Source organism: Equus asinus, chromosome 4, assembly GCF_041296235.1.
Source record: "Equus asinus isolate D_3611 breed Donkey chromosome 4, EquAss-T2T_v2, whole genome shotgun sequence".
In the NCBI taxonomy this organism is placed as follows: Eukaryota; Metazoa; Chordata; class Mammalia; order Perissodactyla; family Equidae; genus Equus; species Equus asinus.
Genome location: NC_091793.1, coordinates 132,737,528 through 132,762,463, shown reverse-complemented (window position 1 = coordinate 132,762,463; position 24,936 = coordinate 132,737,528). Strand labels below are relative to the sequence as shown.

At 39.1% G+C, this 24,936-nt stretch overlaps 1 protein-coding gene across 4 annotated transcripts in view; it reads left to right on the top strand.

Annotated features, from left to right (window-relative positions):
* Positions 1 to 24,936, top strand: part of SF3B1 (splicing factor 3b subunit 1) — a 59,079-nt gene that overhangs the window by 14,495 nt on the left and 19,648 nt on the right. For 2 of the 4 annotated variants that reach the window (XR_011502959.1, XM_014845963.3), the window contains exons 2-6: positions 8,901 to 9,077; positions 20,367 to 20,533; positions 22,178 to 22,282; positions 22,680 to 22,794; positions 24,609 to 24,688. Coding sequence is in view for 3 of the 4 variants with exons in the window: in XM_014845963.3 (XP_014701449.1) it covers positions 8,951 to 9,077; positions 20,367 to 20,533; positions 22,178 to 22,282; positions 22,680 to 22,794; positions 24,609 to 24,688 (594 nt within the window). In the remaining variant the exon portion in view is untranslated. Of the gene's footprint in view, positions 1 to 8,900; positions 9,078 to 20,366; positions 20,534 to 22,177; positions 22,283 to 22,679; positions 22,795 to 22,987; positions 24,306 to 24,608; positions 24,689 to 24,936 lie in introns of those variants that run through there. The other 2 variants (XM_070508292.1, XM_014845964.3) reach the window with 2 other exon arrangements.

The window sequence follows — 24,936 nt, the reverse complement described above, 5'->3', positions numbered from 1 at the left end:
AGAGCTCCAGGGACCAGCCCAGTGGCATAGTGGTTAAGTTCACGCCCTCTGCTTCAGCAGCTCAGGGTTTGTGGATTCAGATCCTGGGTGTGGACCTAGCACTGCTTGTCAAGCCACGCTGTGGGGGTGTCCCACATACAACATAGAGGAAGATTGGCACACAAGTTAGCTCGGCGACAATCTTCCTCAAGTAAAAAGAGGAAGAGTGGCAACAGATATTAGCTCAGGGCCAGTCTTCCTCAGCAAAAACAAAGAGAGAGAGAGAGTAATAGAGCTCCAAAAGTGAACAAAATTTCCAGCCTCAGCATGTCTCTTACACAAAGTGAGGGCCCTGACTGGGAAGGATTACAGTCCTAAGAAACAGGACAAGGACATCTGGGTCAGTGCACTCAAGAAACTTGAAATCCTAGATTCCCCTGAGTCCTCTGGGCCTACAGAAGTGGCCTAATCCTCCCTGTTACGAAGCTAGTGCTTCCTTTTCTGTTGAAGAAGATACAGAGACCTCTGACTTATAAGACAACAGGTGTTCCTCTCAGGAACTTTCCTTACTTTCCCTCTTGGACATCAGATCAATAACTGGGATTAAGTCATATATCAGTTGGCCCAGGAAATGCTGGGCCTACTAAGGGAGGAAAGGGACATCTCAAAGGAGCCGAAGGACCTAGCCAATATGTACCATCAAGAGCTGGAAGATGACATAAGGAACTAAATTCTGAGGGTCCTAGATCAGGGGGCAGGGGTGGGTAGTAGAACATAATGTTGGATAGGGAGGGTTTATCAGTATGGGAGCACTATCCACGATATGGAATACCCTGATGAGGATCCAGGGAGGCAAGGCTAACACGCTACTAGGATAGCTCTTAGACACTCAGAGAAAGCAACAGCCCACATTAAGTGGTATAGAAACGGCAGAACTGTGGAAGATAGTGGAAGCAGTGATGAAAAGGCTCAGAGAAGTGAGTATGGTAGAGTAGATATTCTATGCTAAGGCTAGAAAACTTACCAGATGACTGTGTTCAACGGGAAGGCTCAGAGGACACTGTTCCCTTAAACAATAAGGAAAGTGAGAGGGGCATCAGCATCCCTGAACAGGACCGAGACTAGGGTTGAAGTGAGTGAGGTACTTGCCTGAGGTGCAAAATTTAACGGGGTGCCAAAAAGCTCAGTAACTAAGATAAATAACATTTTAATATTGAAAAAAATTTAAATCAAAATTAATGCAGAAAAATTCACGATGAACACGACATCAAAATTTGAAATAACAACAGGATCAATATTACTGATTTTTCCTTTTGCCTCAGACTCCAAAAAGGCTCAGCTCAGCACTGTCACTCATGGTGGCTGTCCTTTACAGGCCTCAGGTGATAGCAGCAGATAGTTACAGAGCTGAGCTCCATGATAGCAATGGGGATGATGAGAGTCCAAAGTGGAAGCCAAGTGGGGATGCTTAACCGTCAGAAGCAAAGTGGTCACAATTACAACCAGCACAAGGTCGGGATGTGTGCCCAGAGGGTCCTGACCTACAGAAAGATACGGAGATGGTTAATGCAACAGCGTGTGCTTAGAAGCAGGATTGATGGGCAGCCTATGAGGGTGTTGTTCAATCTATACAACCAAGAGAAATCAAGGATGGGATGGATGTTCAGGAGGTTGAAGGCAGCTATTCCAGTAAAAAAAAGATAGTGATCCTTTAACTAACTTTCAGACCTAGAACTATTTGATTTCAGACCATTTGATTGAAAGAGAAGCTAGGTCCCCTGGAAGAAGGATGATGTAACACCATGGTAAGTATGTGTTAATGAATGCCCTAGTACTTCCCCAAAGGCACTTGCTCTGGCAACTATATACTGGGAAAAGTGGAATAACCTAATGTTTTGAGGGCTGTGGGCACAGTGTCCAACTTGACATCGATACCCAAAGTGTCATAGTGGCCCTTGTTGGGGTGTATATGGTCATAAATGGAGTCCTTACTCAGGTCTGGCTCCAAGTACCAAGTGTCATTTCCCGAGTTCCCAAATGTATAATTGGAATTAACATACTTAGGAGTTGGCCAAACTCCCATATTGGTTCCTTGGCCTGTGGAATAAGAACATAGTTGGGAAGGCTACTGAATAGTTCCCTCCACACCCTGCCAAGATAGTAAATTAAAAAATCATTATCATATGCTAGGAAATACAGCAGAGATTAGTGTCTTAAAGATCTAAAGAATGCAAGGATGGCTGTCCCTATCATATCTACACTGAGGTCTGGCCCTTACAAAGGCTACACAGATTCTGGAGGATGACAGTGAACTATCACAAATTCAACCAAGTAGTAGCCCCAGTTGCAGTTGCTGTGCGAGATGTGGTATCTAGAGCAGATTAACATGACCTCAAGTACATGGTAAGCAGATATTGATTTGATGAAAGAGCTGTTTTCCATCCCTAACGATAAGGATTTAAAAGTGTGCATTCTTTTGGGCTGGACAACAGTATACATTTTAAGTTTTACCCCTGGATTATGTTATTAACTCTCCCGTAAGATAGGCTAAAATAATAACTCTTTCATGATATAGTCTTAAGGGACTTGGACATACAGCTGACCATCTTATTAGTCTATCATATTGATGGCATTGTATTAATCACATTAATCAGACTAGATGACCAGGAAATGGTAAGTACATTGGAGGTTGGAAAGACGCAGATGCTCCGGAGGGTGGAGGGGACACCCAGTGAAAATTAAGGGAGCGCTCCATTAGTGATACTTTTAGGGCAGGATTTCTCAGTGGTGGCACTATTGACATTCTGGGCCAGAAAATTCTTTGTTGTGGGGAGCTTTCCTGTACAACATAGGATGTTGAACAGTATCCCTGGCCTCTAGATGCCAGTAATCTCTCCCTTTAAGTTGCTTTAGGTGTTAACAGTCCAGTTCAGGGAGAAAGACACATAGGAACAGTTAGAATACAAAGTAGTTAGAGTAGTTAGATGTTAGTGGGACTTTAGGAGCACAGCATAGCAATATCAAAGCATGCTATCTATATCTCACTCCTATGGTAAGATTTCCAGGGTAGGGAGACATCTAGTCAGTCTTATAGGATGAGAAGGAGTTAGCCAGGTGAAAGAGAGTAGAGGAGAGGAGGAGGGGAATAGGAAGGAGGACCCTCAAGGAAAAGAGGATATAGTTGTGATAACTAAAAATGTCTCTAGACATTGCCAGGTATCCCTGGGGGACAAAGTCACTTCCACGTGAGACCTGATTTAGGGGCATAGTGGACTGGGGCAGGCCTGGACATCCCTCCAAAGTAAAGGACAAACTATTGCACCTTATACTTCCCACCACTAAGAAGAAAGTACTAATAGGTCTCTTTGGGTTCTGGCTGGCATAAAGAACTGCTGGCTTTGTACTGTAGCTATTGTTGTTACTATTACTGCCAACTTCTCTAGGTTGATTCTGGTACCTGCCTACAATAGAGCATCTGTCACTGACCCCAGAACCCTAGTCTGCCCAACATCCCTTACCCTCTTTCACAAATCCTATTTCTCTGGTCATGACCATCCCACCTTCTTCCACCTCCTACCAATTTCCCAGTTCAGCTAGTGACCACAGCCAGCTTAAGCTGAATCATTAGTGACAATATTTCCTGCTCTTGTGTTGTACATCTATCATTGAGAATCCAGTAGCAAAAATTCTGTGGCAGGTCTCTTTGAGAGGCAGTAGAAAGCAGGGAAGTTTGGAAGATTCCTTCATTCAACATTCATTCATTCATTCAACAGTGTAGTACTGCCAGGTACCACAGGTATCTGGCCTCATCTCATGCCACTCTTGCCCCTTTACTCCACTCTAGACACACCAACCTTCTTGCTGTTCTTGGAACACCCCCAGCTCATTTCCACCTTGGCACATTTACATTGGCTATGTCTGGAATATTCTTCCCCCAAATCCTCATTCCCTTACATCATTTAGTTATCTGCTCAAATGTCATCCCCTCAGATAGCCCACCTTTTCTGTCCATCCTGTCCTGCCATCCTGCCCACTCTCCCCTTATTCTGCTTTATTTTTCTTCATAGCACTTGACAGTACCTGAAATTATGCAAACACACACACACACATAGATTTTTAATCTCTCTCCTTCAAAGACTCTAAGCCCCATGAGAACAGTGTCTTGTTCAACATTGTATTCTCAGCATCTAAGATAATGTCTAGATGGCAACTAGACTTTAGTGGTAAACAAGATGCAGTCTATACAGAAGTCGAAATATAATGTACCTTTGAAATGTATATAATATTATAAGCCAGTAAAAAACAACAGAAATAAATAATGTACGGCATATGATAGATCCTCAATAAATAACATTTAAAAAAATTTTTTAGTCAGAATTCTTTTTTTTTTTTGAGGAAGATTAGCCCTGAGCTAACATCTGCTGCCAATCTTCCTCTTTTTGCTGAGGAAGACTGGCCCTGAGCTCACATCTGTGCCCATCTTCCTCCATTTTATATGTGGGACGCCTACCACAGCATGGCTTGCCAAGTGGTGCCATGTCTGCACCCGGGATCTGAACCGGTGAACCCTGGGCCACGGAAGTGGAACGTGCACACTTAACTGCTGCACTACTGGGCCAGCCCCAATAAATATTTTTTGAATGAATGGTGAATTTTCCCTTTGGTATTTGTATCAATCAGGGTTCAACTGTAGAAACAGACCAGTAGGAGATACATATTAAGAGATTTATTGCAAGGAATTTGTTTATGCAATTGTAGGCACTGTAGGGCAGGCCATCAGGCTGGAACTGTTGGGCACAGGCTGAAGCTGTGTCCACAGGTGGAATTTCTTCTTCATCAGGGAAGCCTCAGTTCTGCTCTTAAGGCCTTTCAACTGATTGAATCAGACCTACCCAGATTATCTAGGACCATCTCCTTTACTTAAAGTCAATTATTATGGACTTAAAACACATCTACAAAAGCGTTCGTAGCCCACATCTAGATTAGTATTTATGTGAATAACTGGAGACTGTAGCTTAGCCCAGCTGACATAGTAGACCATCACAGCATTCCAGGCATCTGATGCTTCTGTGCCACAACTCCCTTGGCTGTCTGAAACACCGACTCAGACTTGACTTATATGTGCTGTAAATCTAGATATTTCACCATTGTGAATCAAGGAGAGCTCTTGGCTGACTTTTAACTAGAAAAAGAAGCTAGTTAATGAATTCACACTAAGATGTTGGTATACTGCTCTTCTGTTCTAGTTAGGCCTGGTTTAGCTGAAAGGAAGAGAAATCCACCCAAGCTAGCTCAAGAAAAGCAGTATTATTTAAAGAATGGGCCTTCACATGCTTGGAGCTGGAGGTGGTTCTGGATTCCAGGTGGCTGTGGGGACTCATTCTTCACTCTTGTTTTCTGTCATTAAAGTGACATTTTCCTCTGATTCTCTCTGTTTCAATAGCAACTGGCAAGTTCCTTTCATACTTCCAGTCCAAATTTCCAAGAGAAGGAATCTTGGCTCAGCCAATAACTTTTGTCATCTGTGGGCAGTGTGTCCTGTATTCTAGGCCAGGTTCTAGGTAGCCAGCCAGGTGCCTGTCTCTTCCAGGAGAAAACCCAGTGCTATTTCCCTGAGCAGAGTTTGGTCAGGTATATTGAAGCTAGAAGGGAAAGTCAGACATGACAGGCACATTGACTGACATATTCAGAACGTCATCTCAAGTTATCTTTTATTTAACTGAGTAATGCCTTACATTTTCAGAATTAAAACTCTAGTTTTAGACTTGTAGGCATAACTGGTAGGCAGACGTAAATAGATTTTTGGCCTGGGGTAGATAGAGTCTGATATCCCTTTGATATAAGACACTTCTGGAAAACTCAACACTACAGATCAAGACTAAGGGCCATTTATCCCCTGACAGTCCTTCTTTTACCTCAGAAAAGAGGGCTTGATAAACTGTCACTGGTTTTCCTATAGCACGGAACTTCAAGGTCTTTATAGTGTCATCCCCAAAGGTAATTTGTGCAAGTTACAGCTAGCATTTAACATTCTGCAAAATTATTATATCTTGGTTTTTGTCTAGAAAAATTATGTATGCTTGCTACTTTGTAATATTTTTTTGAGACTTGGAAAAGCCAGCCTCCAAGTGCCCCTGATAAGAAAAGGAATGGATTTTTCTTTTAATTGGATGTCATCATTGTCCATTATCTAGGTTATAAAAGAGAAGGGGCAGATCATTCCTTCTGACATTTTTTTTTTTTAAGATTGGCACTTAGCTAACATCTGTTGCTAATCTTTTTTTTTTTATTCTTCTCCCCAAAGCGCCCCAGTACATAGTTGTATATTGTAGTTGTGAGCGCCTCTGGTTGTGCTATGTGGGATGGCACCTCAGCATGGCCTGATGAGCGGTGCCATGTCTGCACCCAGGATCTGACTGGCAACACCCTGGGCCGCCAAAGCGGAGCGCATGAATTTAACCACTCGGCCACAGGACCGGCCCCCCTTCTGACTTTTGAAGCAAAAAACCCTCACTAGAAAAGGGTAGGAAACTCATTTTAAGTAATATCTCATTATTTATTAATATTAAAAATGGAAAGTAAAAGGTACTTATTGAAAAACCCTCGTTTCTTACTGTCTGAATGTCCAAGTCACTGTTATATTAAAGACAAATTAGGGGCTTGCCAGTGGTGCAGTGGTTAAGTTCACATGTTTTGTTTTGGTGGCCCGGGGTTCGCCAGTTTGGATCCTGGGTGCGGACCTGGCACCGCTCATCAAGCCATGCTGTCGTAGGCATCCCACATATAAAGTAGAGGAAGATGGGCACGGATGTTAGCTCAGGGCTGGTCTTCCTCAGCAAAAAGAGGAGGATTGGCAGCAGTTAGGTCAGGGCTAATCTTCCTCAAAAAAAATTAAAATAAAAAAAATAAAATAAAATTGATCTCTTAAAAAAAATAAAGACAAATTAGTCTTTAGAAGAAGACTGAGAGAAGGCAGTCTCCCTTGATCTTTGTCAAAGTCTCTCACATCTCACTATCCCATATTTGCCCCTGCCCTACCAAAGTACTTAATGCCTGGGAACCTAGAGAAGTATGCACAGAAGACAAAGTGGCCAGCAGGCGCAGCTTCTTTCTATCCTGGAAAGACAAAGGACATGTGATACCCACTTTGCAGATGCTTTTTATTTATTTAATACATTTTTTTCCTGTTTATAAAAATAATACATGCTTATAGCAGATTATCTGGAAAATACTAAAAATTATAAAGGAAAAAACACTCCTAATTCCGTCATTCATAAACATCCACTATTAACATTTTGGTGACTTTTCTTTGCATATATTTTTACATGACTGATTGCTTCATATATACACATTTATCATTTTTTAAAACATGAGCCAAGAAATGCAAAGTCCTTGTGATTCTTTTCATCAACATGTATGAATTCTTTTAGTTTCTTGACTATTGATGGGTAATAAAAATATCCTTCACTAATTTCTTATTTCTCATTCTTTTTTCCTTTTATTGTTTTAAAATATGCTATTTTGCATATATAAAAGAATACATGTAATCTATGTGTAGGTTATAAACCAGATAAGGAATATCTATGGACCCTCTGCCAATCTAAGACCTAGAATTTATCAATAATTTATGTAAGAATCTACATGTTGTTCTCCTATCTCATCCCCTTCCCAAATATTGTTTAACCTAAATTAAAATAATCAAATCAAATTAAACATTTGAAAATTTTAACCCATCAAATAGTTTTTCATTGATGCTAATATAAAGCCCACTTTGTTTTGTTTGTGTGCGGGGGTGGGTTTTTTGTTTTGTTTTGTTTTTTGGTGAGGAAGAGTGGCTGTGAGCTAACATCTGTGCCAGTCTTCCTCCTCTATTTTGCATGTGGGATGCCGCCACAGCATGGCTTGATGAGTGGTGGATGCGTAGCTGCCTGGGATCCCAGACTGCAGCCCCAGCTGCTGAAGCACAGCACCTGAACCTAACCATTACGCCACCCTGGCCAGCCCCATAAAGCCCACTTTTTTGTTAGTAAAGTTTCTATTAAGTATTTGTGTTGTGAATTGACCACACTGCAGGGTATAAACTGTTTTCCTTGTGGTGGTTCTAACCTTGATCCCAACCTGTTTTCCTAGGCTGCTTCCTGTACCAACTTCTAAATTCTTCTGTTCAGTTTCAAAGTCCAAGGCCAGTGTGACAGTCCAAGGTTTGCTAGTACTGTATAATTGATGCGTGGAAAAAAGAGACCGCCTGTATTCTGATCTTTTTAAAATTCTCGATTTAGGAATGACGTGTAGGATTAAGAGAGGCATTCATCAGTGTTAATGCTGACGATCAGTGGTTTTCTAAGAACTCATGACGTGAAAAGGCTTTAAAAGGGTGGCAGAGTTCCTGCTCTGTAACTTAACTGTGTGACCTTGCACAATTTATACATACCCCCGCCCTAGTTTTTCTCTCATTTCTTAATAGGAATTACAACAACTTGCCCACCTTACTGGGCTATTTGTGAGGTTCAGTAGTGTTTGGGAGCATATGTTGTAAACGAAACTCCTACCAAATGGTAAGTAATTATTTAAAAAGAAAGAAAAATGCCCTTGAAGTACTGTGCGAAGGATGAGACTGTTCGGCCTGTTTCCGTAACTAGGCGCTGCAACAGCTGAGACGCTCGGGAAAGCTGCTGTCTGGCCCCTAGGCACCTTCCGTGAATGTGCAGAAAGGGGGGTTTCTTCCCGCCCTGAAACCGTAGTGTTTCTGACAGTGACTGTTCTTAACTGTCCCCGTGGAATCCACTTTCCTCCAAGACAAAGTTACCCACTACCGAACACCTAGTCCTTTCCAGGATCACCACGAAAATCGCCTCAGGACCGGCCCGGCCCGGCCCCTGGCTCCTCCCCCTACCCACAATGCACCTCTCCGTTCCCTATAGGTGGCTGCCCTGACTCGTGGCGCCCGGCGGAGCGCGCTCCCGCATGGCGCATGCGCAGAGAGCAGCCCCAGCTGTTTTTCTTCGTGGCAGCGGCGACGAGCGGAAGTTCTTGGGAGCGCCAGTTCCGTCTGTGTGTTCGAGTGGACAAAATGGCGAAGATCGCCAAGACTCACGAAGGTAAGCGGTCTACCCCTAGTTACGCGTCTTCTCCGCCGCCCAGCCGGCTAAGACTGTCTTCCTAGGGTTCTGCGTCTTGCTGTGGTTGCTTTGGTGGGTGCCGAGCCCGCGCTTCGGGACCCGGCTCGTCTCCTCGGCGCCAGCGGCGCAGGCCACTGCCCCGCGTAATGGCGTCCTCCTGGTACACCCCGACAGGCGCTTTGTTCCGTGTTGGGTGCCGCTGCTTCGGAGTAGCTTCTCCTCTCTGACCAGGGGCGTCGTTTACACGGCCGCTGGGGAGGCGTCCAGGCAAGGGCTCGGGAGGCGGGCATGCGAGCAGGGTCACTGGTCTCTCAGAATTGTCGTCGGCGCAGTTTGCGCACAGGCGAGTCGGGAAGCTGTGGCGGCGGCCGCGCTTGGCAGCCCTGGGTCGTCTTCGGGCAGCCCAGGCCCGGTGCTCTTCGCCTCGGCTGCTTTCTGTGTCTTCAGGCGTCTAAGATACTTTCTTCTTCTTTTTTTTTAACAAAATGATTTGGGAATAAAATGTGGTAGTTTTTTCCTTCCTTGATCACTTTTAGTATAATTTTGGTCTTTTTCTTGGGATACTGATTATTGGTGGAAGAGGGAAAAGCACATTACTTGTATTAATGGTCAAAGCTTTCGAAATAGTTGATCATTTTATGGAATACGAAGTATACAAAATTAGGAAAATGTTGGGAATAGGCTGGAGTCTTATCAGGGAGTATCCAGAAGTGGCAGGAAATAGGATCACTTTTCAGAAAAGATGAGGCATGGGAAGTTGGAGCTGCGTTCCTTGATTTCTGACTTGGAATCTGAAATTTTCATCAAGCACGAGTTTTGTTTCACAAGTCGTTTCTAGGTGCACGGCTCGGTGTTAGGTCTGTGAGATGTAACAGAGAGTAAGGCCATCAAAAGTTTTACAGTCTAGTGGGGAAACAGGTGTGTGTACTTCTTCGTTCTTTTATGAGGCAAATGAATGCTTAAGTAAAAGTAGAAGCAGCATGTTCTGGGAACCTGGGTAACGGAGTGATTAGTTTATGCTTGGGGTCATTTGTAGAGGAGGTGGCCGTAGTCTAAAAAGATCAATTGGTTTTAAATTAGGGGAGGACATTTGAGCCTGACGGAACATCTTGTATCAAGGCAGTAAGTGCTGAAATGTGTGTTTGAGTAGTTGGCTGTGGCAGGAAAAGAGGGTGCAAAGAGGGAAAAATTAGATGAATCTGGAAAGATTGGTTGGGACCAGAATGTGAATGGCATTGAATAGTTGCATAGCCCGTACGAATTGAAGTCCAGCTTTCTGCAACTTAGGAAACATGCTAATGAATTGGCGATGACTTTAATATTCTTATTCTCGTTTGGTGTTTAGGATTTAAACATTGGTTAAGCCAGAAGCGTTTTTAGGTACTTCTTATTCTGTCTTTAGGCTATCTCAAACATACTTTCTGCAGAATATTAGCAAATGTAAAGATGTTGCTATTTTTGTTCATTCAGGAGTAGATTATTCATTTGGGGCATTTTTTGGCTTTGATTACTCGTTTATTGATATTTTTATGGTACAGTACTTTAGGACAGGGAAATCAAAGTTCTGATCAGTTTTCCTGCATTTTATAAACCTAGTTAAAACCTTTGGTCTACAGAAGATTGCACTTCGTTGGCCAAGATGATTTTATTTGGGATTATGCATCAATATAAATTAACTGATGCCATAAAGAAAATATTAGAACATTGAGTTTAACACCTGAGCACTATCTGTACAAGACACTGTCCATCCCTGTCGAGTGTAACACAGAGGGTGATAAATGTTTAGTACAAATAGACATAGTGTTTACATAGTTTCTTGCTCCCTTCCTCGTGACATTTTCTTGGAGAACTCTAGTCGTTCACGGTTCATCTCTGTTTTCACTAAGCCATCTCTGATAACCTGGAACAGAATTCGTTCCTTGGGTTTTTTTTGTTTTTTTGTGCTACTATAGCATTCTATAAATCTTTATTGTATTACTTAGAATATTCTATTGTATTAAGGTTTTCTCTTCCACTTTGAGATTATTGTGTACAGGAACTGTACTTTAGTATCCCCACTACCTGGTACATAATGGGTGATGAATATCTTATGAGTATTTATTGAGAGATTATACTGAAAGTATTCAGAGAATTTCACAGAAAGGAGGCACTTAAACTGGCCTTTGAATGATTGGGTAGGTCTGGGTACATCTCTTTGGCTGAGATAGATGGGAAGTAAGACTTCTTAATATACTGGGAATCTCCTGAGCTGAGATGAAGAAATGTTAGGTAGTATCAAATTAGGGACGGCTTTGAATGCTGAGCTAGGTTTGACTTTGGCTTTCCAATGACTACAGAATAAAGTGCCCTCCTCCTTTTCCCAGGTAACAGGTTACTTCTGTGTTTTAGGAACACCGTTGGTTGTAGCATGAAGGATGACTTAGAGTAAGAGCAACCATTCTTAGGCTTTTGAAGTAGTTGAGAGGAGGACTTGAATTTGAATCTCACTGGAACAACTTTTAAAAATGTGTAATACTTGTTTAATTTTTGTTTTGGAGCTGTCCATCATCATGTTGCTTTATTATATAATCTTTTCATCTTAAATGTTGCTGGTAAAGACATTTCTTTGTTGTACTTTGTAATTTATTTTTAAAGTTATGGCTGCACCAGTAGTTTGTAATTGAGTCTTGTGAGGTAATAATATTGATTATTATACCTTCCTATATGGTTCTTTTCTTGGGTTATTGCATGAGCCAAACTGATTAATTTTTTTCTTGCTGTTGTATTGCTTTCATATATTTCTGTTAGGGTCAGCCTTTGACATCCTCTTGAACTAACTCAGTTATTTTTTACCCTGGTCATTGTGCCTTGTGCTTTTCAGTATTGACGTACAAAAGAGAGCTGGACTTACTCAAATCAAGTATAATCTTTTGGACCTTTCTGCATGTTAAATTGTGTCAAATGTATACAATTATTAATGTGCATAATCTTGCCATCCAGCAGTTCTTCAGGTATTGCTGACTTTGGCAAACAAGGGAACACACTCTTTTCTGTTTTGGAAAGGGGGAAATGGATTATCCAAAAATCACAAATATTGGCTTGTTTTGCCACTATTCTTTAAATGGACTTTTGGGGACATCACACAACTGAAAAAGTTTTTTCCCGTAATTCTTTGCTTGTAATATGGCTGGAATAGTCATTTTATTATTCTGCTTCTGAGATTTTTATTTTCCTGTGTTTGGAATAGTTATTGTTTTGGTTTTGTAGTCTTCAACTATGAATGTTGCTAGTAAAAATAAAAAGGAGGAGAAGTTGCTTAAAGATTTTGAAAAAGGTTTTTTTCCTGTAGGATTATTTCGGAATTGATTTAATTAATGTTAGTTAGTAATCATTTAGGAATTGTTGTCTGTAGTGTTCAGTAAAATGATTTACCACTATAGTTAGTTGTAATATTGGGGTTTTGTTTAAGGAACAGACCGAGAGTTGGCATAGGGAATATACTTTCTATTTTTCTGGATCTTTTAGTAGTCTCATATTTGAGAAATCCTTGCTCCACATTTTGCTTCTGGCTGGTGGAGAATAGATGTCACTTATGGACCAGACTAAAAGGTGTCATTGTGTGTTAACATCTGAAGACCTCTGTAACACTTAAGGGACAGTGATCAGAACATTGCTACAAGCTGGGCTTAGCAATATCTGAGACACAGAAAAAAGAAAAGGTACAGAAGGGGAAAGCAGTAGAGGGACAGAAATGGTGGGAATTAGGTAAATATTTCCATCTCTGTGACCTGTGGTAGTTTATCTCAGAGTTTGATATTTAGGTCTTAGTTTAAAATATAAACAGTAGGTTAGATGTTGTCCACTTGGAAAAAGCCCCCCAGTTCTGCAGTACTTTTTTTTAAAAGATTTTATTTTTTTCTTCTTCTCCCCAAATCCCCCCAGTACATAGTTGTGTATTTTTTAGTTGTAGGTGCTTCTAGTTGTGGCATGTGGGACGCCGGCTCAGCATGTCCTGATGAGTGTTGCCGTGTCTGCGCCCAGGACCTGAACCGGCGATACCCTGGGTCACCTGCAGCAGAGCTCGTGAACTTAGCCACTCGGCCACAGGGCCGCCCCAGTACTCTCTTTTGATATCAAATTCAATTCCCACATAAAACATTCGATATATTTATGTCAGAAAATCTTTGTAATTTTAACATTTATTACATTTTTCTGGTTATAAAAGTAATATGGTAATTTTTAAGTAAATTAAAAATGGAAATGTGTTTATTTTTTTAAAGCTTCTTTCTTGTGAGGAAGGTTGGCCCTGAGCTAACATCTGTTGCCACTCTTCTTTTTTTTTTTTTTGGCCTTCCTAAAGCCCCGATACATAGTTGTGTATCCTAGTTGCAAGTCATTCTAGTTCTTGTATGTGGGATGCCACCACACCGTGGCGTGATGAGCGGTGAGTAGGTCCTGCTCAGGATCCGCCCCATGAACCCTGGGCCACCGAAGCTGGATGTGTAAACTTAACCACTCAGCCACGGGGCTGGCCCTGGAAATTTATTTTTTGAATGTATTGAGATTTCAGATGGACTAGTTCACAAATACATTTTATTCATTGATTCCCATTGTTAAATAACGTCTGTCTTCTAGGGAAGGGTTTATTCTCTGATAGTTGAAAGTATTCTTAGGATCAGAATTCCCCTCCAGAAAGAGGAGTCTCAGTTGAATAAAGACGTTTTGTTCTGTAGATCGTTGGAGCAAATTTAGTTTCTAAAATGTATGTTTCTATCTGACATTCAGAAGACTTTACATTACCATTAGCAAGATCAGTAAAACCAGAGAAGAAAAAAGATGACAAAGATTCAGTGGTGCTGGAACTTTTAAGGTTAAAGGTATTACATAAAAGAGCTAAAAATTCTTTTATGTGTAGCAGAGGACTCCATTTCAGAGAAGAGAGAGCTTTTATTTTCTGTTGTGTGGAGTCAGAGGTCTTGATTTCAAGGGGCTGGAAGAAAGAAGAACCAGGAATGGGAAAAAAAGGGTGAAAACTTAAGAAAACCGTGCTTACAATTTTTTAAACTTTTTATAGAAAACTGCAAACATATACAGAAATAGAATAGGGAAGTGAACCCATGTGTTTTCCCGTCACCTAGCTTCAACAGTTGTAAATGTAGGGCCACTTCTGTTTAATGTATACACTATTCCCTTCCACCTTTCCCATTATTTTCAAGCAAATCCCAGATGTATCGTTTTATTGATTCATTTTTCAATGTGTACCTCTAAAATATAAGGACTTAAACATACCATTATTGCATCTAAAATTAATGTAAGAATATATCCAGTCTGGGTTCAATTTTGCCAGTTGCCTTATAAACATTTTTTTTCCCAGTTTGTTTCAGTCAAGTTCCACATAAAGTCTGTACATTGTAATTAGTCTTAAATCTTTATGTTCCTCCTCCATCTCTTTCTTTTTCCTTGCAGTTCATTTGTTGCAGCACCCGTGTCCTGTAGTTTCCCCCCGGTCTGGAGGGAAAGGGGGAGAGGGCAATAAAAACACCCAGGACTTCCTCTTAGACTCTCCCACCGCTACTGCTGCCATCAAGATTGTCAGGAGGCCCACAAGCAAGGGAAGCTCCAAGAAGAGCACAGTTCTGAAATCATACCTCAGGTTTAGGTTGGGCTAGCCATGGCAAGGAAATCCAACAGAGGACTTGCAAATTCAGGTGCCCTCCCACTATAATTTTAATGACAATGAATGTGCTTCTCACAGTTTTCCAACAAACTTAACTGCTACCTGAAATACTTTTTTGTGTGAGTCCTACTGATACATGTACCTTAAAATAGGAATACCAACTTAAGAAAAACCTCATTGTTGACAATTTAGCCTCAAGGCTCCTCCTTTAGTGAGGCTCTTTCTTGCAGGTGCTCTGGTAAATACAGGTCTGATACTTAAGTAGTACTTTGATTTCTTATCTAAGACTTTTTTTTAACCACTTCCTGGCATAAACTGGAGATTTGAAGGACTACCCCTAACTTGAATTTTAGGATTCTGAATCTATTGTCAAAATAGAGAATTTCTGCTGTCTTTTTGTTTGTTTTCTTTTCTAGATTGGCGCCTGAGCTAACATCTGTTGCCAGTCTTCTTTCTTTTTTTTCTTCTTCTTCCAAAGCCTCCCAGTACATGGTTGTATATTCTACTTGTAGATCCTTCTGGTTGTGCTATGTGGGATGCCGCATGCCTCTCCATGACTTGATGAGTGGTGCTAAGTCCGCATCCTGGGCCACCAAAGCAGAGCATGTGAACTTAACCACTTGCCCCTGTGGCTAGCCACCCTGCTGTTTTTTTAAATATTCAGCATCAGTAACCAAGAGTCCTACCATATATGCCTCTTCCCTTCACAGATTTTACTGGAGATGTGGGTCAGGTCAGGTCAGCTTGGGTGGGGAACAGAAGGCCTTCATCTAGAAAGTCAGGTAATTTAGAAATTCATATTAGGTATTTCTGCCTCCTGATACCCTTTTCTTTAACGCCGTAAAATTGGAATTACTAATCTCACTTATCCCAGCTTTTTTTCATTTTACTTATTCTCTTAATCTCTCTCTCCCATTTCATCTCTCAGAATTTTTCTTGCTCTCTTGTTCAGAATAATTCAACTCTTCTGCCTTTAAACTTGTATAAGTAAATCCACCAAACGGACGTTCTAAGTTTCTTAAAAAATTAAATATACATTTACTATTAAGACTCAGCAATCCTACTCCTAGGTATTTCTCCATATGGTATTAAAACCCATGTTCACACAAAAACTTGTACACAGATGTTTACAGCAACCTTATTTGTAGCCTCTGCAAACTGCAGACAACCTGAATGCCACTCAAATAGAGAATAAACACACTGTAGAACAGTGGAATACTACTTGATAATAAAAAGGCACAAACTTTTGATACACACAACCTGAAGACTGGAATATTTATGGATTCGGATGGATTAAAGACTGCCAGCTCTTGGCAGTTGTACTATGTGGCCACTAGGAGATCCTTGTCTCTTCTTGTCCAGTTCCTAGCAGACTGTATCCATTTTTCTTTTATTGTCCATCTAAATATCGAACTACAGGGAGTCTAAATTGGAAAAGGATTAGGCAGGATCCGAGGATTTGTTCTTCTTGGTCATAATTGAAATAAGGAGAGGTTAACATATATCATGTCCTCCTTTCTCTGCTTCCTCGTCTTTAATATTTTGCACTTCTAGCTATTCTTTTTGGTATGTTCCCCCTCATTTCTTTTTCATACTTGCCAGTAAATCTTATGTGTTGATCATTTGTTGTCAGAAATTATCTATTTGTTCATCTTTAGTCAGTTCGTGTTTAAGAAAGTACATGAAGACCTACATATCAGTAGCTATAGTTTAGTGTTAGAGAGCTTTGGAAATAAGGAGTTAGAGCATTTTTGTCTTTCCCAGAGATGTAAAATGTTTATAAAATTTGAAACTGGAATTTTAGAAAACTGCTGGCGTGGATGGAGCGGATAAAAATTTGGAAAATTACTTTTAATGATTTCCACAGATAGAATGTTGCCTTTTTATTATGAAATAGTGTAACTTGTAGAAAAGTGTAGGAAAAAATATAAAGAACACAGTGTAACCCGTTGCCCAGGTTTACCAGCTCTTAAAATTTTGCCATGTTTATTCCACAGATTTTATTTATTTTGGAAATGAAACATCACAAACACAAAGTTACCTTATTTATGAATGTTATGATATATTTGTTCATAAGCATTTGAGTGCTTTGGTATTTTGGCACATAGTTTGTTAAGAAATAATTACTGATTTTTCTAGTTTTTATTTATTCTTGCATAACAAACTGCTGAGTTTCATGGGATCTGTTGTCTTAATTTTGTGGATAACATGTTTGTGTAAATGTGCTGCAGTTTACAATGCATAAACAAAACCAACTAGTTTTTTGGACTTTTTGTCCGTAGTTTCAAGCAGATACAGAAACATTGAATTATACAGCGTGTAGAAATTTAGTAGTGAACTCCCCTCAGAATTAGTTCACTACAAATAGCTGCCTAGCCCCAGAAGACCTTGAGCTAGGTAATTTTGTTGCTAAATTTTTGTTTAATAGGAATCCAGTCATGATATACATAAGCTTTATACAAACACTAATTCAATTCAGTACATTCATAGGTAGAAAACTCTGTTGCTGATCAATAAGTACGTGAAATCAATAGGTAAAATTCAGTATATGAAGGTAGCTCCTGAATTAAATGTGTTATCCAAATAAAGGACTGGCCGCTGACAACTTAAGAGTGGAAAAATTCTTTAGAAGGAAAATAAGAAAGTTGTTTGTGATATATTAAGTGGGGGAAAATCAAGCCGCACAGTGGTATGTATAGTATGACAATTATTGTGAGTCGATGCCCCTTTCCTGTTTTTAGTTGTATACGACCTAGGAAAAAGTGTAGTGATCTTCTAAGTTGGAAATTTTGGTAAGGATGGGGCGGGTCTGGAAATGGAGCGGTGAAGGGCTAAGTACCAGTTTCCTGGGGGTGTTTGTTAATAATGCAGAAACCTGGGCTCTTAAGGTGGACATTCTGACTTGGTGTTTCTGAGGCCTAGGAGTCTGTTCTCGTAACAGGTGCTTTCAGTGTAGGTGGTCAGTAGAATACAGTGATGCTGTAAAGGGGAGATTTCAGACTATTTGTCTGCCGTGATTCAGCCGTTTGTGTTTCCTGCCTGGATCCTGATGGCAGTAGCATTTGTGGTCCTGAAAAAGAACTTACTTGCTTAAAAGTGATCCATGCACCTAGTGGTTTTTAAAAGAAGTGTCAAGCGTTTCAGAGATGAAAATGTTCAGAAAGGAAAAAAAAGGAAGAATGAATCTACACTCACCCTTTAGCCAATCTTGCTAACCACTGAGAGGAAAGTTTCTTCTGTATTCCAGGAAAAAGAGTGGGGTGGGGTAGGGGAGCAAATATGGATTTAAAACTTCAAAAAAATAATGCTTTAAACATAAACAAGTAGAATAATAAAGTGAAGCACCCAGCTCAATGAGGGTGTTTCTTTCTGTGATTAATAATGGTAGAGGCCCCTCGCTGCTTGGGCTGCTCTAACAGTTTTGAGGGAGCAATGCAGTAAAAAGTACTAACTATGGGGATGGTAGTGCTGTGACACACTAGAATTATTTTGAGATCTGGTTACAAACTGGGGCTGCTAAGTTCAGTAGTGAACCTCTCCATTATTTTAAGTTTCTGAGACTTCCTCCTGCTCTTACCAGACATTCCTGCTGTGCCTTGGACTGGACAATGTTATTACATTTTCTGCTTTAAACCACACTCATCTTGAGGCATTAGGGTTTTCTCCCTTAGCTGGGACTAGAGGTTGGGTATTTGCGTTATGCCATTTGAATCTTTTCCTTTTGGTCCTTGCAAACTAGTAAATGAGGTTTTGTGTTTTGTTTTTTTTTTTTAAAGATTGGCACCTGAGCTAACATCTGTTACCAATCTTCTTTGTTTTCTTCTTCTTCTTCCAAAAGACCCGTGGTACATAGTTGTATATTTTAGCTATAGGTCCCTCTGGTTGTGCTATGTGGGATGCCGCCTCAACACGGCTTGATGAGCAGTGCCATGTCCACGCCCAGGATCCAAACCAGCCAAACCCTGGGCCACCGAAGCAGAGCGCAGCACTTAACCACACGGCCGCAGGGCCAGCCCCCGTAAATGAGCTTTTTAAAGTACCTGGTCAAAGGGTTTAGTTCAGTTGAAGGTAACGAGCTGGCAAGAATCGAAACATCTATTTGTTGGGCCACAGAAATCACTGGCAATAGAAACTCTTTGTTTCTTTACACACTTACATATTATTCACATTATTAAAATGAAACATTAGTTTGTAATGTAAACTACAAACCTGTGGTGCACAGGTACAGATAGGTAAACACCTGTTACCTGGTGTTAAGAAACACTAAAAAAAAGTTGGAAGACTAGCCTTTATTTGAAAGAGATTAAAGACACATGACAACTAAATACAGTGCCTGGTTCTTGATTGGATCATGAGTCAAAGAAGGGAACATCTATAAAGGATGTTACTTGGACAGTTGGGGAGATTTGAAGCTGGATAATATATTAGATGATATTGTATCAAGGTTTAATTTCTGAGCATGTTAGTGCTGTTGTCCTTACACAGGAGAATGTCCTAGATTTAGAAATAACATGCTGAGATATTAGGGATTTTAAATGGTTTAGAAAACTTATATGTACATAGATTTGCTTTATCTCTTACGTACAGAAACAGTTGATGAATATAGGTGAAGAGCATGTGAGTGTTCATTGTTGTACTTTTAAAATTTTTATTTAGTCTTGGAAAAATTCTAAATTCAAAATTGGACGGAAGTTTGGGAAGCACTTGAGAAGAGTTCATATGTCCTTCACCAAGTGTGTGTCTTGTAAATGTCAGTAGAACATAGTGCTTTGGAGGGTGAGAGATGGCAAGAGTTCATTCATTCATTGAGTGCTTGAAGTGTTTCATGTTCGTTGTCTCATTTAATCCTTAAAAAAACTTTATAATTTAGCAAACTGAGACCCATAAGTTAAATAACGTATTAATTAGTAGAGAAAGGGCCTTGATTTGAAGGCAGACATTTTGATTCCAGAGCTCAGACTCTTATTAAAACTAATGTGATGATGGTTGCTGCTAAATTGTGTAGGACTCTGAATTCCGTGGTAAAGAATTTAGATTTTATCCTTTATTATTTTACTATTCAGAGTGTGATCCTAGATGTTTAGGACATCACCTGTGAGCTTGTTAGGAATGCAGAAACTTGGGTTTGATCCGGGCTTACTGCATTTTAACAAAATCCATAGATGATTTGTTGCACATTCAAGTTTGAGAACCACTCTCCATAGTACTGTTGTTTTTATGTTTCTAGTAGTGTTGAGTTTAACTAATGTTGAGTGTTGTTCTTGGTCCCTAATCAACATCGACAGTATCTTTTCAGTTGGGGAAAGATTTAGAATTCAACAACAATTTAATAAACTTCAGTAACCCACTCTGAAAGTAAGAGTAATTTGCAGTTGATGAAATAGTAAGCATCTCTTCTGTACCTGAGCATTGTCTGTTGAGGTGGAGAATGTATTAAATATATTAAAAATCAGTACTTGGTATAGTTCTACTAACTCCTTGTATGGTATAATTATTTTGAAGTTTCTGTATTTAGAAGAGTATTTTGATAATACCTAATAGAGAAATGCATTGTTTTGAGTGCTGTTTGGAAAATGAAATTATTAAGAAAGTCTGTATTAACTTTCTTACAGATATTGAAGCACAGATTCGAGAAATTCAAGGCAAGAAGGCAGCCCTTGATGAAGCTCAAGGAGTGGGCCTTGATTCTACAGGTTATTATGACCAGGAAATTTATGGTGGAAGTGACAGCAGATTTGCTGGATATGTGACATCAATTGCTGCTACTGAACTTGAAGACGTAAGTTACAAAGTATTCAAGAATCGAGTATTTTTTTGATGGAGAGCAAGAGATACAGAGGAATTTTGTGTTTGAGTCATCTGATTTAATCTGGGGAGACATTTTGGAGACTGGGAGATCTTTCTTTTGGAGGATAAAGCTGTTGAACGTGTCCTTCCTCTCTGAAGTTCAGAAGCTTCTGGAAGTGCTCAGTTCTGAATCTTTATGTTAAAGCTAGTTTGTTTATCCAGCAAAGCACCTGCAAATCATTAACCATTGTACAGTAACTCCCTGTTGTCACCTGTGGAGCTCTATCTGTAGTAGTCCATGTGAGAAGTGACTTCATTGTAATGTCATTTGTCCTTGTGACTTTTGATTTCTCACTTGTTCTTGATGATGTTTTTTTTCCCTTTGGCACCTTAATATGAATGGAATGTTTCTTGTTCCTGATATTAGTGGGATTTTTGTGCCAGTTACTTTGGAGGATGGTCACCTCATTTTGAAACACATCCCTCAAAGTGTTTCTTATATATTCCACATGGCTTGTATTTTGTCAGACCATCCCACACATCCAAATTTGGTGAAATAGCTATGCATTTTAGTGTGATTCAATAACAAACATTTTATCAACAGATAAATCTGTTTTTATCAACAGATAAAACAGATATACAGATTATCAAACTTTATTTTTATGAAATTCAAGCCACATTTTATTTTGTAGTTGGCACTTTTTAAAGAAAACAAAAAAGAAAAATTACAAAGTCCCGAAGGTAAAATTTCTAGGAGCCAATCAGACTTCTGTTTTGCATTATCATCCCGTAATGGTAGGAGACATTGACAGCTATATGTTCCAGAAACTGAGGGGAAGTTATTATTAATTTTTTTTACAGATTTTATTTTTTTCCTTTTTCTCCCCAAAGCCCCCCGGTACATAGTTGTGTATTTTTAGTTGTGGGTCATTCTAGTTGTGGCATGTGGAACGCCGCCTCAGCATGGCTTGATGAGCGGTGCCATGTCTGCGCCCAGGATTAGAACTGGTGAAATCCTGGGCTGCCGCAGCAGAGCACGCGAACCTAACCATTCGGCCATGGAGCCAGCCCTCATTTTTAAATAAAATAAATGAGGTATTAAGATCTTCTTGTGAGTTATCCACCGTTGCACTTTTTATACTAGTAAAGTAACACCAACAGTATTGTGTTAAGACATGCTACTAGGGAAGCAAATACATTTAAAATTAATTACATATTCTTTGTTTCTGTGATTAAATCATGTTAAAAAACCATGAGTTAGGAAAACACGGAAACTGGAGACCTCTGAATAATCTGTTTGTAGTTTCCAACTTTGAAAAACAAATTTCATCATGCCTTCTGTGAGAAAACAAAATGCTCAGGTTTTTCTAATCTGTATCTCCTTTATTTTAATTAACTTCCACAGAAAGCATTCCTTGTTTAATATTTTTAAAAGAATAAAGAGAACTAAATTTAATTTCTTTAATAGCTTTTTGAGTTGAGAAGAAAACCCAAGTATTTATAAGTTTTACGAACAAGGATTTAGACATCAGTCACACTGTCAGTAAGTCTTTTGATTTCATGTAGAATCTTTATTCTTTCTAATTTTTAAGTTCTGATGTTTTGTTTGTGGCTTTTTGGGGGCATTTCATTGCAGGATGACGATGACTACTCATCATCTACAAGTTTGCTTGGTCAGAAGAAGCCGGGATATCATGCCCCTGTGGCATTGCTCAATGATATACCACAGTCAACAGAACAGGTGACTTTTTTCTTTTTTTATTAAAGCCAGAGTTTATTCAGTGAAAGAAAACTGAATGTCTCAATTCCCATGGAAGTTCTCATATTTTAGGAATCAAGTTATTAGAATGTTTTGAGGAGAGTTGATTTGGGAGAATTAGAAATAATAGTTTATTTTATAAAGGTAATCATTTCATAAATACTTAAACTGTGGAAATGTGGACATGCATATTGTCTCATTTCCACATGCCTTATCTTTTCATATTAACATTTATCCATAAAATGATACAGCATATTTTTTTATCAGTAGGTAGGCATTTATTAAACATTTTTACATGTTTTATAATGTTCTGGTTTTTGTTTATCATACTCTGGTTATTTAATAAAGTGAGTATTAAGTGAGACATATCTTTTCGCAGTATGATCCATTTGCCGAGCACCGACCTCCAAAGATTGCAGACCGTGAAGATGAATACAAAAAGCACAGACGGACCATGATAATTTCCCCAGAGCGTCTTGATCCTTTTGCAGATGGTAATTGTTTCCCACTTTTCTATAAGTATTCAGAAATTTATTTGTATTAAGTTGTCTTTAGCCCTTTGATTTTTTTTGGCATGCTTCTGAATTTGCTTTTCTTTTTTAAAATCCCCCTTATAGATTTGTATAGATTTGGTTGAAGTCACAGATGCCATATTCTTCATCTTTATAATGCAAGTTTTCTTTCCAGGTAGAAGGACAAGAAAATAATGAGCCAATGCCATAGAAACGCAAAGGGTTTAAAGGTTTTTCTTTTACTTTTGTTTTGGGTACGCTTTCTATACTTTGAACAAATGTGTTTTTCTGCTCAAAATGCTTTCAAATTATTGAAAGTTTCCATTCCAAATCCTAGATTTTTAGGATTGTTACTTTTGAGAAACTGTTTCTCACATTAGAGCTCCCCCCATATTGCTCTAAATATAGTTTAGTAAACGCACCTACTTTGCTTTAAGCATGAAGTTAAGACAAAAGTATGTATACAAAGACTTTGATATTTTTAATAGTTGGAGTCTGTTTTGCTAATTTTAGGGGCATAGTGAGCCTGATGGAAGCTTTCCTCAGGTGAGTGAGTTTCAAAATCAAAATTAGGTGCCTGTTTCTTAAAATTAGATTCTGCTGCAGGTTTACAAGTTAGACTTTCAGCCTGCATGAATTAGTAGGGATATTCTTTTTTTTACTTGCATAATTGTAATTGATTTAAACATGTATGTCAGAATTCACAGGCCCATACTAACTGTCCTTAATTTCTTTCCTACAGCAGTACTGCTATATGCCAGTCCTGTCTGCATTCTTAAGGGTGCAGTTCAACACATCCTCTCTAGATTATGGTGAAAAAGTATTCCAAAGGAAGTCTTATCAGAGCTAGTGTCAGAAAGAATGACACTACCAATTGGGCATGATCTTCAGCATAGGAAATGTCTTAGAATTTTATTATTTTTTCCTAAATTATGATGCTATACTACTTTGTATAGCTAATTATCACATTTCTAAAACTAGTGTGCCTCTGTGAATCGTGTTATATACTGTTTGGGCTTCTTTAAGATATTTTGAAGTTTGAAAAGCAAATACTGAAACTTTAACCAAGAGACTAACACATCTCTTTGTACACCACTTTTCTTCTGTGTGCATCATAATAACTGGTAGAAGTAATATATTTCAAGTAATATATTTCCAGTTGTAATTTATACTTTCTAAGAAAGTAAAAATATGTTTCTGGGTCAACGAAACGTAAAAAGCATGAAGCCCTTTTTAGTAACATGGCATCAGAATAAGATTATAGGTATATTTTTAAAAATCAGATTTTCTGAACTATAACTGTTTTAAAACATTGTATGAAGAACTTACCTAGTCATAGTTATTTGTAGTCAGGATTTTAACAGCTTGCAACAGGTAATGTTTTGAATATAAATATCTTTCCAAAGTGTTACTAATGGTAAAGAGATAATTTTCTAGGCTTCTATTCTGCTGCTTGAAGTCAGAACTGCTGATGGAGACAAAGGCACGAAAGTGTACGTATTCCGGATTAGCAACCCAGGAACCCATCACTTCTGAAGACTAAACTGTGCTGTCATTTTGTTTTTATATGCATTAAAATATTTGTTTTAAACTGCTGTAGATGTTTGTGTTCAAACAGGTTAAATTGATCAGCAAACTCAATAAAAAGTAAGATGTATAATTATTAAAGTTTTCCATCAAAAAATAAATTAAATGATTATGGAATAACGTAATATTAGAGCAGGGCAGATAAATCACTTGAACCTAATTATCTTTTATTTATTGTACTCTTGTCCTGTTGCTGTTCTTTTCTGCAGGAGGGAAGACCCCTGATCCTAAAATGAATGCTAGGACTTACATGGATGTGATGCGAGAACAGCATTTGACTAAAGAAGAGGTATGTGAACCTGCTTAATATTTTGATGGTTGTGAAAGAATGTAAAGAAAGTAGAGATTGAGAGACTTTATTTCCTTTTTATTTGCTGTAGAAGTAATACTTTGATAGTATTAATAAAAATTGAGTTGAGAAAGAACCTTACTCAAAATTCTGTCCCCTCCCAAATTAAACTTTTCATATTTCTATATCCTTTTCTAGTCCCTCGTCCCTTAGCCACATATATATACATACTTATCTTATAGTGGATG